The 19,145-nt window shown below is 52.8% G+C and overlaps 1 protein-coding gene across 1 annotated transcript in view; it reads left to right on the forward strand.

The window, feature by feature from the left end:
* Positions 1–19,145, forward strand: part of LOC105483430 (protein kinase cAMP-dependent type I regulatory subunit beta) — a 192,910-nt gene that overhangs the window by 33,521 nt on the left and 140,244 nt on the right. Inside the window, 2 exon segments of the mRNA XM_011744336.2 lie at positions 411–581; positions 4,156–4,247. Of these exon segments, the coding sequence (XP_011742638.1) occupies positions 411–581; positions 4,156–4,247 (263 nt within the window).

Below are 19,145 nucleotides of genomic sequence, written 5' to 3' on the forward strand. Positions count from 1 at the left end.
CATGGCAGAAGGTGAGGGTGAAGCAAAGCCCCTTCTTCACAAGGTGGCCCGAAGGAGAAGTGCTGAGTGAAGGGGGAGGAGCCCCTTAGAAACCCATCAGATCTTGTGAGAATGCCCTCACTATCACATGAACAGCAAGGGGAAAACTGCCCCCGTGATTCAATCATCTCCACCAGGTCTCTCCCTGGACACGTGGGGATGATGGGGATTACAATTCAAGATGAGATTTGGGTGGGGACACAAAATGAGATTTGGGTGGGGACACAAAGCCCAACCCTATCTCCAACTCCTGCGTTCAAGCGATCCTCCCACTGGGCCTCCCACAGTGTTGGGATCACCAGCGTGAGCCCTGTGCCCGGCCACAACAGCCAGGTTCTTACTTCCTTTCTGTGTTTTCCTCTCCCACACAGGAAGAAAACAGGCAGATTTTGGCGCGGCAGAAGTCGAACTCACAGTCGGACTCCCATGATGAGGAGGTGTCGCCCACGCCCCCAAACCCCGTGGTGAAGGCCCGCCGCCGGCGAGGAGGCGTGAGCGCTGAGGTGTACACCGAGGAGGACGCCGTGTCCTATGTCAGGAAGGTGAGGCTCACGGGGTTCCCGTCCCCAGGCCTCGGCACGTGGCTGTCACCCGTGAGCTCCCTGGACCCCCACAGGGCACCCTCGTTCTCCTGGGGCCTCAGTGTCATTTTGGTCGGAGGGAGGACTACGTGGGTGATGGCGGACGCAGTTCTGGGCGGGATTGGTTTGTTACTGTCTTTGCCAGATGAACTGAGCTCGAATTTATGGGAGCAGCTCTGTGTGGGGTCTCTGCAGCCCCAGGGCGGCTTTAGGATCCTCGCAGGCTCAGGGAAGGGAAGGGACTCGCTAGCACCTAGGTCCTTGGAGTCAGCAGAGACTGTCCTGGGCTGTGTGCCTCCCATGCTCCTGCAGCCTCTCTGGTCTCTTCTTATACGGCACAAATCCCATTATTCAGGGCCCTCCTCTCATGACTCCATCCAGCCACAGCCACAGCCACCTCCCAAAGGCTTCTCTCCAAATACCATAGCTGGTTAGGGCTTCCACATGTGAATTTCTGGGGAGACACAAGTCAGTCTCCAATACCCTCTTAGCCGTTTCTGAGTGCATGGTTGAGTGGCGTTAAGCACATTCTCATTGTTGTGGAATCGTCACCACCACCATCTCCAGAACCTTCTTACCTTGCAGAACTGAGACTCTGTTTCCTAAACACACACACCCCATTCCTTTCCCCAGTATTTAGTACTTTTTTGTTTGTTTTTTATGTATTTATTTATTTTTTTTGAGACAGAGTCTCGCTCAGTTGCCCAGGCTGGAGTGCAGTGGCACGATCTTGGCTCACTGCAAGCTCCGCCTCCCAGGTTCATGCCATTCTCCTGCCTCAGCCTCCCGAGTAACTGGGACTACAGGCTCCCGCCACCACGCCTGGCTAATTTTTTTGGTATTTTTAGTAGAGACGGGGTTTCACCATGTTGTCCAGGATGGTCTCGATTTCCTGACCTTGTGATCCGCCTGTCTCGGCCTCCCAAAGTGCTGGGAATACAGGCGTGAGCCACTGCGCCCGGCCCTTAATACTTTTATAATCAGCTAATTAAAGCTAGCACAAGCATTGTTAAACATTTTATTAGGGCACTCCGCCTCTGGGGTCTACCTCCCCAAGACCCAGAACCTCAGTCTAACCATGAGAAGAACCTCAGATAAACCCAAATTGCAGGACGCTCTGCAGAATGCCTGACGAGCCCTGCTCATGTCACATGAGGAGAGTGTGAAGAACTGTCGCAGACCAGAGGGCACAGGGGAGACAGGACAGAGTCCTGGGACAGAAAAAGGCCACTCAGGCAAAACAAAGGAAGAACAGATTTGGTGTGGGGCTCGTGCATGTCACATATCGACATGGCCTCCCTGGTTGTGATAAATGCATCCTAGGATGTAAGGTGGTAACATCAGGGGACCTGCAAGGTGCACGGGAATGATCTTTGCAACTCCTCTGTAAATAGAAAGGATTTGAAAACAAAACACTTATATATATATTTTTGAGACAGAGTTTCACTCTTGTTTCCCAGGCTGGAGTGCAATGGCACGATCTCAGCTCACCACAACCTCTGCCTCCCAGGTTCATGTGATTCTCCTGTCTCAGCCTCCTGATTGGCTGAGATTACAGGTGCCTGTCATCACGCCCTGCTAATTTTTTGTATTTTTAGTAGAGATGGGGTTTCACCATGCTGGCCAGGCAGGTCTCGAACTCCTGACCTCAGGTGATCTACCTGCCTCAGCCCCCCAAAGTGCTGAGATTATAGGCGTGAGCCACCGTGCCCAGCCAACACTTTCAAGCATTAGAATTGAAGTGACTTTTTAGGAGATTGGAGTGCTGTCTCTCAAAGACGTCTGCACAGGGGCTCTATGCGTTAAACACACAGCACGCCTAAGCCTACGTGGTCTGCTGTTGCACCTGGACAGACAGGGACTTCCCGGGTGGCCTGAGCACCACACTAGCTCTCATTATGGCCTAAACGACCTTCCTGCATGGTTTTATTTTAAGGGGGGACATCCTGGCATCTGAGGTGTTCATAGTGCTTCTGATTCATCCAGAGAGGGAGTGGGGAATTATTGATCAAAGTGTGCAGAGTTTCAGACAGACAGACAGACAGACACACAGGAGGAATGGGTTTTGAGATCTTTGCACCGTGGGGTGACTGCAGCCAATAACAGCATACTGCATACAGGTACCCACTACATGACCGCACTTCGGTTGTTGACAGATTGCATATACGTGGTCCTGTAAGATTATGATACTGTATTTTTTACTGTGTCTTTTCTCTGTGTGGATATGTTTGTTTAGTTGTTTATTTTTTTTGAGATGGAGTCTTGCTCTGTCACTCAGGCTGGAGTGCAGTGGAGTGCAGGATCTTGGCTCCTGGCAACCTCCGCCTCCCGGGCACAAGTGATTCTCCTGTCTCAGCCTCCCGAGTAGCTGGGATTACAAGTGTGCACCACCACACCCAACTAAGTTTTGTATTTTTAGTAGAGACGTGGTTTCACCATGTTGGCCAGGCTGGTCTTGAACTCCTGATCTCAGGTGATCCACCTGCCTCGGCCTCCCAAAGTGCTGGGATTAAAGGCGTGAGCCACCATTCCCGGCCTGTGTAGATATGTTTAGATACACCTAGCGTTGTGTTACAGCTGCCTGCAGTGTTAGGATGGCCACATGCTGTACAGATTTGTAGCCTAGGAGTGATGGGCTCTGTCACGTTCTAACCTCAGTGCGTAGTTAGGCTACACCAGCTAGGCTTGTGTCTGTTGCTCTGTGATATTCGCACGATGATGAAATTGCCTAATGATGAATTTCTCAGAAACGCTTCCCCATCATTACATGACACGTGACTGCATTTCGAAAGTAATAAGAGGAGGCCGGGCACGGTGGCTCAAGCCTGTAATCCCAGCACTTTGGGAGGCCGAGACGGGCGGATCGCAAGGTCAGGAGATCGAGACCATCCTGGCTAACATGGTGAAACCCCGTCTCTACTAAAAAATACAAAAAACTAGCCGGGCGAGGTGGCAGGCGCCTGTAGTCCCAGCTACTCGGGAGGCTGAGGCAGGAGAATGGCGTAAACCCGGGAGGCGGAGCTTGCAGTGAGCTGAGATCCGGCCACTGCACTCCAGCCTGGGCGACAGAGCAAGACTCCGTCTCAAAAAAAAAAAAAAAAAAAAAAAAAAAAAAAAAAAAAAAGAGGCTTGGTGCGGTGGCTGACACCTGTAACCTGTAATCCCAGCCCTTTGGGAGGCTGAGGTGGCAGGATTGCTTGAGCTCAGATGTTTGAGACCAGCCTGGGCAACATACTGAGACCTCATCTCTAGTAAAAATAAAAAAAATTAGTCAAGCGTGGTGGTGCACACCTGTGGTCCCAGCTACTTGGGAGGCTGAGGCGGGAGGAGTACCTGAGCCCAGGAGGTCTGCAGGGAGCTGTGATCAAGACTGTTTAAAAGAAAAAATAGTGGAGAAATGCACATTAAACTTCAAATTGCATATTTGTACCATTGCCTGATAACGGCAAGCTGAGGGTGGAATGGGGAGATTTCAGGCCGCGTCACAGCATCAGGACAGGGTGGCTCACGTGGTGATGTTTTGGTTCTGCTTTAGGTGATTCCCAAGGACTACAAGACCATGACTGCACTGGCCAAGGCCATCTCCAAGAATGTGCTCTTCGCTCACCTGGATGACAACGAGAGGAGGTAGGCAGACTCGTCCTCCGCCCCGGCATCACCACCGCCCTCCCCGGCCTCCAGGGAGGCTCTGCCATTTCTCTGACTCACGGGCCGTGGATCACGGAATGCTCAGTGCCAGGAGAAGCGTGTCACAGCTCTCTGGAAACGTGGGCTCGCCAGGCAGGGGTGGCTTCCCGAAATACTACGCTGCGTGCACCTGCCCTGCTGCTGAGCTGAATCCCTGCTCTAGGAGGACCCGGCTGCCTTCCTCAAATACCGGGTCTGGATCTGCGGTTCCCCCGCGCGCTATACCTAGAAAGGCACGGGTGGTGTGATGACTGTGGGCTTCGTGTTCCGGCCTCTTCCGTATGCATGGACGTGCCTCGCCGTTGTTAAGCTCACCGCTTCGCGGGGGAGATGGGGCCAGGATGTACCTTTCCTGCGGCTCCTGCCTGTGCCGGGAGCTTGGAAGCTCGAGGCAGGAGGTGACAGCAGATGAGGTCTGCAGGGTCACAGTGAGGGGACAGAGGAGGTCAGGGTTATTCAGGGAAAAGGCCGAGTGTGAAGGGGCTTGGGTGCCATATGTGGGGATGGTGATCATAGACATAATTGGAAAAATCAGAAAAGTTTGAAAAGATTAAGAGCAAAAATGTCTCCATCTGATGCCTAGAGATAATCCTTGGGGATATTTGGGGGGCAGTCGTTAAGGATTGACCTTGTGCACAGATCCCGTCTGTAATAGCATCTCATTCTACACTGTTTTCTTACACTCAGGGCGTCCTTAACATCTTTCCATGCCAGTAAGGGTTCTGCAGTGGTCTGTGCTGTCAATTTCTGTGTGAATTAGATGTTTTCCTATTGTGGCTGTTTGCATTTTTTAAATCTCTATTATTATTATTATTTTAGACAGAGTCTTGCTCTGTTGGCCAGGCTAGACTGCAGTGGTGAGATCTTGGTTCACTTCAACCTCTGCCTCTCAGGTTCAAGCAATTCTCCTGCCTCAGCCTCCTGAGTATCTGGGACTACAGGCACCCGCCACCACACCCGGCTAATTTTTGCATTTTTAGCAGAGATGGGGTTTTGCCATGATGCCCAGGCTGGTCTCAAACTCCTGACCTCATGATCCACCTGCCTCAGCCACCCAAAGTGCTGGGATTACAGGCGTGAGCCACTGCGCCTGGCCTGCATTTTTAATTTTATGAACATTTGGTGGTCATCCTTGCGTTTTCATCCTGGAGTACTTGTTCATTTCTTTCTTTGAGGTAAATTCCTTGATGTGATCAAAGGATGTGCAACATTGAAAATTCTCTCTTTTAAAACAATTATTTGACAAATTATAATTCTTTATTAGATTGACTGAGACATTTTGATACTAGTTCTATATAAAATCTAAATGACCTCCATAGGTATAAAATACAAAGAGAAAGTGTCTTTTTCTCCCCCTCCTGGAGGGCGACTGTGTGGTGGTCCGGGGGGGCTCTAGCCGCCCTCTGTGTTTGCAGGTGTGTGCCCAGGAGCGCAGGTGGGGACCCTGGGAGCACACTAGACATATTGTTCTGTGCTCTGCTCCTTGCTGGTGATGGGTCTAAGAAGTCCTTCCGTATAAGTACAAATCTAATTGTTGTGAGTATCTGCACAGTGTTCCATTGTAAGAATGAATCAGAGTTTATTAACTGCTGCCTTTGCCAAGGTCACGTGGGAGGATTCTAATTTCTCTGCGCTACAATGTTTCTGTGAGTAGTAACTCTGTGGTTAGGCAGGAGACTCCTGTCATTCTGGTTGCTGGGTCAGAGATTGGCCTATTAAGATCCTGATAGGTGTTGGGGTGCGTGTTTGTAACGGGCTTTTGATACATTTTGCTGGAATCTCACTCAGAAAGGGTGGCAGGGGGCTATGCAGAGGAGTGGCCTTCAGGGGCCTTGGCTCCCAGCCGCTCACATCATGCTGAAATACGCTATCTCATCCAGAGCATGTGCCCGGTTCAGGCTGGATACTTTGGGTCTAGGGTGCCCAGTTACCTCAAGCAGCAACACCTGCTACCTCTGTGGTTGACCAGTGGTTAGAGTAGCTGAGCATGGCTGGGATAGCTCTGTGTGGCTGGAGTAGCTAGGCATGGATAGAGTTAGCTGGGCATGACGAGTGGCTAGATGTGGCTGGAGTAGCTGGGTGTGACTGGAATAGCTGGGGGTTGCTGGAGTAGCTGGGTGTGGCTAGAGTAGCTAGGCATGGATGGAGCAACTAGATGTGGCCAGAGTAGCTGGGTGTGGCTGGAATAGCTGGGTTTGGGTGGAGTAGCTGGGCATGGTGTGAATAGCTGGGTGTGGCTGGAATAGCTGGGTTTGGTTGGAGTAGGTGGACATGGCTGGAATATCTGGGTGTGGCTAGAGTAGCTAGGCATACATGGAGTAGCTGGGCATGACTGCAGTAGTTAGATGTGGCTAGAGAAGCTGGGTGTGGCTGGAATAGCTGGGTGCGGCTGGAGTATCTCATTGTGGTGAGAGTAACTAAGCATGGATGGATAGCTGAGAATGACTAGAGTAGCTAGATGTGACTAGAGTAGCTGGGTGTGGCTGGAATTCAGGATTAGCCTGGACATGGTTGGAGTAGCTGTGTGTGGTTGGAGTAGCTGGGCATGGCTACTCCATCCTGGGAGGTGTCCAGGCTCCCCAAGATACCCACATCCTTGTCTCTGGGACCTGGATGTGTCATCTTGAGTGGCAGAGAGAGACTTTGCAGATGTGATGAAGTGAGAGGTGGGCGGGTGGCCCTGGGTTTCCCAGGAGGGCCCTGATACCATCACATGTGCCTTCTAAGGGGAGGCAGGAGGAGATTCCACACACAGAAGGGGAAGAGGCCATGTGACCACAAGGCAGGAATTGGTGAGATGTGGCCACAGACTGAGGAGGGCCGTAGACACTGGAAGAGGCGAGGAGGGCGTGGCTCTGCAGCACCTTGATTTCCACCTGCTAATCCTGGATTTGGACTTCTGGCCCCCAGAACTGCAGAGACAATACACTTCTGTTGTTTCAGGACCTGCTGTACTTGCTCACAGCGGCCCTGGGATACACGCACAGAGGTGTCCGCCTGGCAGTGGTCACCAGGAGGAGCCAGATACTGAAGAGCTGAAGACTATTTTAATTTGAATTTAACTTGAATTTAAACATCAATTTACAATGCAATTGAAATGTCGTTTTTGAATGGATGTTATGTTCACCTGGTTAAAAATTCAGTTTAGAAGATTACGGAGGGACCCTGAGGAAGAGAGAGCCCTTTCTGGTCCCAGCCATGCCTCACTGGAGCCTCTGCAGCTTCCTCTTTGCAGACAGACTCAGCCCTGAGGCAGGAGGTCCCTGGTCCACAGCTGCTGGCCACACAGACCAGCTGTCCATTTTTTTTATTTTTTATTTTTTATTTTTTTTAAAGATAAGGCCTTACTCTGTCGCCCAGGCTGGAGTATAGTGACACCATCATAGCTCACTGCAGCCTCAACCTTCTGGGCTCAAGTGATCCTCCCATCTCAACTTCCCAAATAGCTGGGACTGCAGGTGTGCACCGCCACACCTGGCTAATTAAAAAAAATTTTTTTGGCCGGGCGCGGTGGCTCAAGCCTGTAATCCCAGCACTTTGGGAGGCCGAGACGGGCGGATCACGAGGTCAGGAGATCGAGACCATCCTGGCTAACACGGTGAAACCCCGTCTCTACTAAAAAATACAAAAAAAAAAAAAAAAAACTAGCCGGGCGAGGTGGCGGGCGCCTGTAGTCCCAGCTACTCGGGAGGCTGAGGCAGGAGAATGGTCTAAACCCGGGAGGCGGAGCTTGCAGTGAGCTGAGATCCGGCCACTGCACCCCAGCCTGGGCGACAGAGCAAGACTCTGTCTCAAAAAAAAAAAAAAAAAAAAAAAAATTTTTTTTTTTTTTTTTTTGGGATGGAGTTTCACTCTTGTTGCCCAGGCTGGAGTGCAGTGGTGCAATCTTGGCTCTCTGCAACGTCCACCTCCCAGGTTCAAGCGATTCCCCTGCCTCAGCATCCCAAATAGCTGGGATTACAGGCGTGTGCCACCACACCCGACTAATTTTTGTATATTTAGTGGAGATGGGGTTTCACCATGTTGGCCAGGCTGGTCTTGAACGCATGACCTCAAGTGATCCACCCGCCTCGGCCTCCCAAAGTTCTGGGATTACGGGTATGAGCCACTGCGCCCAGCCTTTAAATTTTTTGTAGAGACAGGGTCTTGCCATGTTGCTCAGGCTGGTCTCGAACTCCTGACCTCAAGCGATCCTCCTGCCTTAGCCTGTCAAAGTGTTGAGGTTACAGGTGAGAGCCACTGTGCCCGGCCAAGCTGTTCATTTTTAATGCAGCTTCAAGTCCTCAGGAAAGGATGGTGGCTGATGAGGCCGGCGTCCAGTGTGGCCCTGCGAACCCGGTCCTTTGTGCCAACTAGAAGGGGGTGCTCTGGGTGGACAAAGCACTGTGGACATACAGCTGGGCTTCAGCCATGCTCACCTTGCATCATGATGGGTAGCACGTCCTGGGGCTGTCATCTGTAGGCAGGAGACAGGAGACAGATCACAGAACCATGACATCTTTGAATGCTGGGGAGGGAGTTTCAATCAATGCAGAGTGGTCGTCATTTGGGCAGGCACCCTAAACGTTGGCTGCTGTGCTTAGAAGATTTATGTCTGCGTTCTGGGCCTCAGTTTGCAGATCGGGCCCAGCAGGTGGCTGGTCTACACTCAGCTCTTCCAGGAATGGGCTGCAGGACCAGGACTCTGGTCTGGGTGAGCACATTGTTATTATTGTTTATTATTTATTATTATTATTATTACTATTTTGAGATGAAGTCTCGCTCTGTTGCCCAGGCTGGAGTGTACTGGTGCAATCTCAGCTCACTGCAACCTCCACCTCCCGGGTTCAAGCGATTCTCCTGCCTCAGCCTCCCCAGTAGCTGGGATTACAGGAGCCCGCTACCACACCCGGCTAATTTTTGTATTTTCAGTAGAGACGGGGGTTTCCCCATGTGGGCCAGGCTGGTCTCGAACTCCTGACCTCAAGTGATCCTCCTGCCTCGGCCTCCCAAAGTGCTGGGATTATAGGCCTGAACCATCGCGCCCAACTATTATTTTTATTTATAGCAACGGTAATGATGACTGTCTAACATTTTCTTTTTCTGGCTCAAATATTCCCACATGTGGGAACAGTATGGTGGATAGAGCACAGCTTTGCACCTGAATTCAAAATTGGTTTAACAAGGCCGGGTGTGGTGCCTCACGCCTGTAATCCCAACACTTTGGGAGTCCGAGGTGGGCAGATCACTTGAAGTCAGGAGTTCAAGACCAGCCTGGCCAACATGGTGAATCCCTGTCTCTACTAAAATTACAAAAATTAGGCCGAGCACAGTAGCGCCTGTCATCCCTGCTACTCAGGAGGCTGAGGCAGGAGAATGGCTTGAACCCGGGTGGCGGAGATTGTGGTAAGCCGAGATTGCGCCACTGCACTCCAGCCTGCGTGACAGAACGAGACTCCGTCTTAAAAAAGGCCGGGCATGGTGGCTCATGCCTTTAATCCCAGCACTTTGGGAGGCCGAGGCGGGTGGATCATGAGGTCAGGAGATCGAGACCATCCTGGCTAACACAGTGAAACCCCGTCTCTACTAAAAATACAAAAAATTAGCCGGGCATGGTGGCCAGCATCTGTAGTCCCAGCTACTCGGGAGGCTGAGGCAGGAGAATGGCGTGAACCCGGGAGGCGGAGCTTGCAGTGAGCTGAGATCTGGCCACTGCACTCCAGCCTGGGCGACAGAGCGAGACTCTGTCCCAAAAAAAAAAAAAAAAAAAAAAAAAATCAGTTCCACAGAACTCCACAGAAGTTAAGATGACAAATACTTCCGGAGCATTCATTGTGTGCCAGGCTCCGTGCAGGGTGCTGGGAACACAGACTGGGTGGGGAATGGGTTCTGTCCTCGTGGGGCTGGCTTTCCCGGGGAGCAGGCAGCCTGCAGTCATTAAGCACATACATTTTCAGAGATGGTGTGTGGTGAAGGACATCGAGAGAGGCCTGCATGTCATAGAATGAGATGGCTTCACTCAGGATGGGCAGAAAGGTGAGAGTCAGCAAGGCTGTTCCAGGCATGGCAGAGCTGCAGCGAAGGGCCTGGGGCCCATTCCAGGCATAGCTGGGGCAGGGGAGAGCTGGTGAACATAGGGTAGGGCAGCTTTGTTCATTTCAGCAGGCACCTGCTGCCTGTGGAGGTGCTGGGGCCACAGGGAACAAGGCATTGCTTGGATGGTAGCCGGGAAAATGGAGATCTCAGAATCTTCCTGGGATTCAAACATGTGTTTTAGCCTGGGCAACATAGTGAGACCTCATCTCTTAAAAAAATTAGCCGGGCCTGGTGGTGCATGTCTATAATCCCAGCTACTCAGGAGGCTGAGGTGGGAGCAGTGCTTGAGCTCAGGAGTTCAAGGCTACAGTGAGCTGAGATCGCGTCACCACACTCCAGCCTGGGCAACAGAGCGAGATCCTGTCTCAAAACAGAAACAAAACAAAACCCCAAAAAACCCATCCAAACACCCAAACGTGTGCTTGAAGTTCCCAACGGTTCTGGTGCTTCTTTGGAGCTCACCTGTCCCTCTGTGCGGCTCGTTCCTCTCGAAGTAGCCGCAGTGAGAGGCAAACACTCGGGTGTGGGGAGGCCCCTGAGCTGTTCCCTCCAGAGGCAGCCTATGAGCTCAGAGCTTATCAAAAGCCCGGCTCTGGCCAGATGACATCCACGCCCACCTTCAGAATCTGAATTCTGCAGAGCCTGGGGAAGGCCATGGAGGGACCAAGAAGTGGGGGGTTCAGGGCCCTTTAGAAACCCTCAGGTCCTCAACCTGAGGAAGGAGGTGGTGAACGGTCGCCTCAGTTCCTGACCGAGTTGTCAGACAGAACCACTCACACGAAATCTCTGTGTCCCCATCTTCTGGCCGATGAGCCTGGGGTCATTGAGAGCGTCGAGGACGGGAAAGCTCTGGCTGAGGATGGGCTGGGATGTGCTGCAGCCCGATCATCTCCGGTATCTGCGGCTGATGCCGTGTGAGCCCCTCTGCCGGACGCCGTGGCGTGGGGGAGCTCGGAGGCTGTCCTCGGTCCTGAGCCCCTCTGCCGGACGCCGTGGCGTGGGGGAGCTCGGAGGCTGTCCTTGGTCCTGAGCCCCTCTGCCGGACGCCGTGGCGTGGGGGAGCTCGGAGGCTGTCCTCGATCGTGAGCCCCTCTGCCGGACGCCGTGGCGTGGAGGAGCTCAGAGGCTGTCCTCGATCGTGAGCCCCTCTGCCAGACGCTATGGCCTGGGGGAGCTCAGAGACCCAGGCCGCCTAGCTCTTGGGCTCGGCCAGCAACACAGGCTTCCATGTTCATGGAGGCCCAGGCTTGTCACCGGCTCATTTCAGAAGTGTCACATGCCACAGGCGAGCGCGGGCCATGACTGGTCACCTGGCTGGCGTGGTTGCAGGGATGCTGGGCAGAGTCATTCCCTGGACACCTTGGGAGGAATATGAAGTGGGGGTTCATGAACTTGTAGCTCCATCTCATTTCCAACATCTGTCCTCCCTGCATGTGCAACGTTTACATCCAAACCCTAAAAAATGGCACGTGGACCTGCCCACCAGCCTTCTCTCTCGCTCTTGTTTTCATTGTGGCAAATACATATCACATAAAATTTGCCATTTTAACCTTTTCTTTTTTTTTTTTTTGAGATGGAGTCTCACTCTGTCACCCAGGCTGGAGTGCAGTGGTGCTATCTCAGCTCACTGCAACCTGTCTCCTGGGTTCAAGCGATTCTCCTGCCTCAGCCTCCTGAGTAGCTGAGATTACAGGCATGAGCCACCACACCTGGCTAATTTTTGTATTTTTAGTAGAGATGGGGTTTCGTCATGTTGGCCAGGCTGGTCTCGAACTCCTCACCTCAGGTGATCTGCCTGCCTCAGACTCCCAAAGTGCTGGGATTGGATTACAGGCATGAGCCACTGCTGCCTGGCCCATTTTAACCATTTTAAAGTGTTTAATTCAGTGGCATTAGTTACATTCACAATGATGTGCTGCTATCACCACCCTTAGTTTCAGAAATTTTCCTCATTCCAAATAGAAGCCCCAAACTTATTCAGCTGTCAGTCCTATCTCCCCCTATAACCCCAATCTACTTCCTCTTTCTATGAGCTTGCCTATTCTAAATATTTCATGTAAGTCATTATAGGACTTGAATGAACCACGATATATGACCTTTTGTGATGGGCTGTTTCACTGAGCACAGTGTTTTCAAGGCACATGCACAGCATAGCATGTGTCAACACTTTCTTCCTTTTTCAGGGCCGAGTAATATTCCACTCCACGGCCACACCCTGTGTGTGTATCCATTTGTCTGCTGATGGACACTTGGGTTGTTTTCACCTTTTGGTTATTGTGATTAGTGCTGCTGTGAACATGGGTGTGCAGGTGTCTGTTTGAGTCTCCTGGGCAAATGCTGATGGATGGAATTACTGGGTCGTATGGTAATTCCATATTTAGCTTTTTGAGGAACCACAGATGCTGCTTCCCTTCCCCCCTGACTGAACTCAGAGCCTCCCATTCCTGTCTGTGCTGCCTTGGTGGCAACTGTGTTTCAGCTAAACTCCTCATATCCTTTCTGGGCTTCTCCCCAGCTCCCAGGCTCTAGGCAGGTTCAGTAAAGCTCTTATTTTAGGGCCAGGCTGGACCCTGAGTATGAGCTGAGCCAAATGATATCTCTGGGCCGTCCCAGCTGTTTGTGTCCAGGAAGAAGCTGTGCTGGGTCCTGTGCCCTTGGCCCTGAGAATCAGAACCACATGTGCCCTCCATCTCTGACCCTTCTGGATCCTAGAGCTAGGTGGACACGAAACAGAGGAAGCAGATGGTTGGCTTAAAAACTCCTCTTTGTAAGGCTGGCTTGAAAAGGAAGCTTTTGCACAGGGTGTGTGTGTCTGTTTCAGTTCTTTTGTTTTGCACATAGGAAAACTCACTTTCCATATCGAAGCCCCAGTGGGCTCCTTTTTCTGGCCACGGTCTCTAAAGAAACAGCCTGATGGCTCAGGAAACTGGTTCCAGGGGGAGCAGGCAGGGGAGGGATTGTCTCTGGACCTTTCACGTGATCTCTCCCCTGTGCAGCATCCAAATCCTTTGCTTTTTCCAGTTTACTAGAAGCTGAGCTTCATAGCTTTGCCTCTGCTCAGCTGTGGTTTGGCGAGTAGAGCAAAATTCCTTCCAAGTTTGCAGGGCGTCTGGCACACCCCTGGCTTTGAGGCTGCCTGCTTGTCTTTTCTCTGCTTCCCCACGTAGGAAGAGTGCGGCAGATAATCCTTTGCAGATAAATCCACCTGCAGGGTGTGCACACCTGCTGGCCTAATGACCCCTCCATCCAGTAGTTCAGGTTCAAGACAGGTATCCCCATCGTCACAGGCGTTGTGACTTTGCCCTCGTCAATCGGTAACAGTGTGGGAGATACGTAAGATTGTGCGGGAGATATATAAGCTTCGAGAAGTGTAGAGATTATGTTCAAGACCTTTGATTTAAAGGAAGATAGTGCAACGTGGTTGTGAGGGAGGCTGCCCCTTCCCCAGACCGCCTGCCTGTCCTTCTAGGATGGTGGTATTGCTGGTTGGCCTTGATCGAAGGGTGTCCCTGGGCCTTTGCACAGGATCCTGTGAGAGGCATTGTGTCAACCTCACAGCCTCAATTTCCTTCCCTGTCCTTGTCCAAGGCCCCAGAACTCCTCAGGGGCAGAGCTAGGGTTCCAGCTTGAGTTCTTGGGCACCTAAGCTTGTGCTCTCTCCCCTGTGAGGACACATCGCCCGCACCTGCCCTTACCCTGCCTGCCTGGGTAAGGAAGATTGAGAATGGGTGATTTAGGCATTGTCAGTGTGCAGGGTCCATAGTGTCCTGTGGCGAACTGCAGCTGCAGGGAGATGACTCAGGGGAGAGACAGGACCAGGAATTCCCATCACACAGGTGTTGGGCTGGAGTGGTCTTATTCCCAGGCATGCCTATGCACACAGTCATGCACACGCAATCTCACTCAGGTACCACAGAATTTAAGGTGTGTTTAAAACATCTTTTGAAAGGAGAAAGTTGTGGATATCATTTATAAGTAATAACATTCTCTGAGCTGAAGTTTTCTCAGGTGTCAAATCAGGATAATAAAACCTACTTTGAGGTTGTTGTGAGAATATAAAGCAGGAATATCTATGTGTGTACTGTTATCATCACCACCATCACTATCATCACCATCACAGTCATCACCATTACCATCATCACCATCCCCACCATCACCATCATCACTGTCATCATCGCCATCATTATCATCACTGTCATCACTATCATCACCGTCACCACCACCCTCCTCATCACCACCATTGCTATCATCATCATTACCACCATCATCATCATCACCACCATCATCATCATCACCATCCCCACCACCACCATCATCACTGTCATCATCACCATAATTATCATCATCACCATCACCACCACCATCCCCATCACCACCATTGCCACCACCATCATCATAACCATCATCACCATTCTAATCACCATCCCCTTCACCATCTCCATCATCATCATCACCACCATCATCATCATCATCACCAACCCCACCAGCACCATCATTATCATCATCACCGTCATCACCATCATCACCGTCACCACCACCGTCCTCATCACCACCATTGCCATCATCAGCATTACCACCATCATCATCATCACCATCCCCACCACCACCATCACTGTCATCATCCCCATCATCATCATCACCATCCTCACCATACTCACTCACCCATCACCATCCCCATCACCATCGTCACCTTCATAATCACCTTCATTACATCACTACCATCTCCATCATCACAATAATCATCATCACCGTTCTCTTCACCATCCCCGTCACCACCATCATCACCATCCTTATTGCCACCACCACCACCATCACCATCATCGTCATCATCACCATCATCACCATCATCACCATTCCCATCACAATCACCACCATCACCACCATCACCATCATCACCATCACCATCACCTTCGTCACCACCACCATCATCACCACTCCCATCATCACCATCACCACCATCTTTACCATCATCACCATCGCCATCCTCTTCACCACCATTATCTTCATCACCATATCTTCATCTTCATCTTCACCATCATCTTCACCTTCCTCATCATCATCACCACCATCGTCATCACTGTTGTGGTCGTTGTCATCACCCTCTTTCTGTGGCCCTTTGGCTGTGTGGCAGTGGAGTCCATGAAGAGCCATCTTCCTGGGTGGTGCCTTGCCCCTCGGAGGCCGGCCCAGCTGTCTAGACAGATCCCGCAGTCAGGCCCAACTCAGTACTTGGTCCGAGAAAGAGGCTGGTGTAGCCTTGAGTCATTCTCTGCTCCACCCTGGGCCTGAGTTGACAAATAGGCCGCTCCGGGCCTCCCAGCACCCACAGTCAGCAGGAAAATCCCTAGGAGGCCACCTTGTCCCCACCTCACTGTACCGAACAGAGCTCTAAGACCCAGTGAGAGGGGGCCTTGGCCTGTTGCACTGACCCACACAGCAAGTGTCCAGCTGGGGCTGGAGTGCGGTGTCCTTTCCCCCTGGGATGGCTCCTGAGTCAGCCAGGGCTGGAGTGAGGTGTCCTTATCCCCTGGGATGGCACCCGCGTCAGCCGGGTCTGGAGTGGGGTGTCCTCATCCCCTGGGATGGCACCTGCACAGCCCCTCTGCAGAGCTGAGTAGCTCCCAGTGCAGGCCCTGGGGTGGTGGTAGGTGCAGCCTTCTCACCTGGTGTCAGCTATTGGAGCGAAGCAGATTCTGCATCTTACCTGGGGTGCCCAGGGCAGTTGCACGTTGGCCAGGGACCTCAGCAGCCCCAGGAAGCAGCCCCAGGAAGCACCCTCAGGAAGCAGCCCCAGGAAGCAGCCTCCGCATGCTCTGGAGCCCTGGAATGTGCTAGGACCGTGAAGGCTGTCCCTGGAGGGTGTGTCCCAGGCCTTGGGGAGCAAGGAGGAGGCCCTTAGGTTCTTGTCCTGGTCCCCTCCCGGCTTTCACTGATTAGGGCGCCTGGAAGGGGAGCATCGCTGAGCTCCTGGGAGCCGAGAAGCGCGATAATTGGGCGGCACTGTGTGTGTTTGCGGTGTGCGTCGGGACTCCGGCGGGGACCTCATTACTGGAGCCGCCAGACGGGCGCGGGCGAGGGCACCTCACCCTTGGGGCGGCCTTCCTGGCAGCGGCTCCAGCTCTCTGCTGCTCTAATTAAAACACAGGCCTCTGGCTTGAGCAGCACCACTGGCCTGCGCAACTGTCTCTGTTATCTGTCGCTGTTTCTCTTCCTCCCACCCGCGTATCTCTGCAGTCTGTTTTTCCACAAATTGGCTCGGATCCTCAGGTGATGGGAAAAACAAGCCCTTCTGCCGAATTCACGGGCAGCCAAAGGGAGCTGTCTCGTAGGCTTCTCCCAGCCTTTGCGGCCCCCCATTCTGGCTTGGGCTTTGGGACTTTCTGCTTCTCTTTTGGGCAACATTAAAAAAACAAAATTAGCATTTTGGAAAATGCAGGGCCTCGTCTGAGGAGATGCTTAATGGCTTGAACATGCAGAGAATTTGATTTCCATTTGCAGAAAGCCCGGCTGGATCTCGGCAGAGGAGACCTTGACGTTAGCAAAGTCGGGCCACGTGAGCCCGAGAGGCTTTAGAAGCTGAATTCAGCAGAGGCCGAAGCCTGAGGTTTGAAACTCCATCAGACGCATGAGTAATGGCCATGGGCCTCAGGCATGTTGTCTTTCTAGAGCTCCCCAGTGGCCCCAGGGGCTGCCGTTTGGCAGGGGAGGCAGAGAGAGGTTAAGCAGGCTGCCTTAGGCCACACAGCTCCGAGTCGAAGAAGCTGGGACTGGGACCTGGCTGGGATGTGGCTGCTCCGGGCCAACCTGCCCACGGTGAATGCACACACAGCTCGTTAACCTGCCAGGAAAACGCAACAACCTTTTGAAGAGAACAGTCATTTTCCACATGCCTCGCATTTTCCAGCTCATAACAAGTCTCGTGGCCTGGGCCTGGAGCTTCAGGGCAATTGCAGCTCTTTGTGGAGCCTGTTTGAAGGGCTGGTGCTATCTAACACCACAGTGACAACAAGGCCTCTTGCTTTTTTTTTTTTGAGACGGAGTGGAGTCTCGCTCTGTCGCCCAGGCTGGAGTGCAGTGGCCAGATCTCAGCTCACTGCAAGCTCCGCCTCCCAGGTTCACGCCATTCTCCTGCCTCAGCCTCCCAAGTAGCTGGGACTACAGGCGCCACCACCACGCCCCGCTAGTTTTTTGTATTTTTTAGTAGAGACGGGGTTTCACCGTGTTAGCCAGCATGGTCTCGATCTCCTGACCTCGTGATCCACCCATCTCGGCCTCCCAAAGTGCTGGGATTACAGGCTTGAGCCACCACGCCCAGCCAGGCTTCTTGCTTTGTCTGATTCGTGGGTGGAAAGAAGACCCTCAGGACCTTCTCACCCAGGAGGTGATCACAGCCATTGTGGATCTTGCCTGTGGTCCTGGCTGTTTGGTGCCCTAAGGTTTTTGTTTTTGTGTTTTTTGAGACACAGTCTTGCTCTGTTGCTCAGGCTGGAGTGTAGTGGCACGATCTTGGCTCACTGCAGCCTCGACTTCCTGGGCTCAAGCAGTCCTCCTGCCTCAGCCTCTGGAGTAGCTGGGGCCACAGGCATGCACCACCATGCCCAGCTAATTTGTTTTAGTTTTTGTAGAGACAGAGTCTTGCTGTGTTGCCCAGGCTGGCCTTGAGCCTCCCGGGTTCAAGTGATCCTCCGGCCTCAGCCTCCCAAAGTGTTGGGATTACAGGCGTGAGCCACCACACCCGACAGCTGCTGTAACATTTTGAAACCTGGGGAATTTGGTGGTGTGTGGTCTCCAGTACCACAGCTCCTGGACCCCTAGCCAGGTCACTTTTTGTCGTCACTGACAAGCCCCCTGCAGATCTGTGGGCTGAGATGCTGCACATGGCCTGCCTCCAGCACCCAGTATGTGGATGGGGACCCGAGGCTCAGAGAAGGTGCAGGGAGGCCCGCTGCCCCGGGCAGGGAGTGGGGCTGTCCTTCAGACAGAAGGTGACAGGTCAGAGGCTGCGTTCATGCAGGCCCGAGGCTAAGCCCTGGTACAGCGCTGGCCGCTGTGCGGTGTTTGGCCACGGGGGCCACGTGGCGACCGGAAGGAGGGATGCACCAACTTTCACACTCTGATGGGTGCCGTGGGTCCTGGCATGGCTCCATTCTTGAGTCCTGGTCACTAAAATTAGCCCTGTCGCCTGCCAGCGGGTGTGAGGAATTCACCAGTTGGCTGGGGATGGGGGTCTGTGGAGATGGGGGTCTGCGGAGAGAGGCCAGGCAAAGGGAAGGTCACATGGGGGGGCCCTCCCTGGAGGGGAATGTAACCGTCAAGCTGGTCCCAGCCCTGTGGGGTTCCTTGTAGTACGAAGTATATTGTCAGTGTTTTGGTGACCCTGTTCCCACTTGTCACAGGGGGACCCTGAGGCTTGGAGACAGTGGGGGGCTTGCCCAGGTCACACGGTTTCCTTGGGAAAAGTCAGCCCTCCTACAGCCACCTCTCTGCTCCCTGCAGAATGAGGAAGCCACGCCCACTCGGGATGCAGGTGCAGTTAACGCTCCCTGAGCTCTGCTTGGGGTCAGGTGTGGGGCTGAGAGCGGTGAGTGTGCTGTCTCGCTGTCCTGACAGCAGCCCTGAGGGCATGTGGTAACGTCATCCCCAAGGTCCAGGTGAGGATTGGACACACAGACAGCTGTGACCACCTGCTCCGGGCCACCGCTGCTGCCCAGACCACCACATGCACCCCGGTTTGACCACGGTCTGTGTAGGGCCAGGACCCTG

Source organism: Macaca nemestrina, chromosome 4 (genome assembly GCF_043159975.1).
Source record: "Macaca nemestrina isolate mMacNem1 chromosome 4, mMacNem.hap1, whole genome shotgun sequence".
NCBI classification, from domain to species: domain Eukaryota; kingdom Metazoa; phylum Chordata; class Mammalia; order Primates; family Cercopithecidae; genus Macaca; species Macaca nemestrina.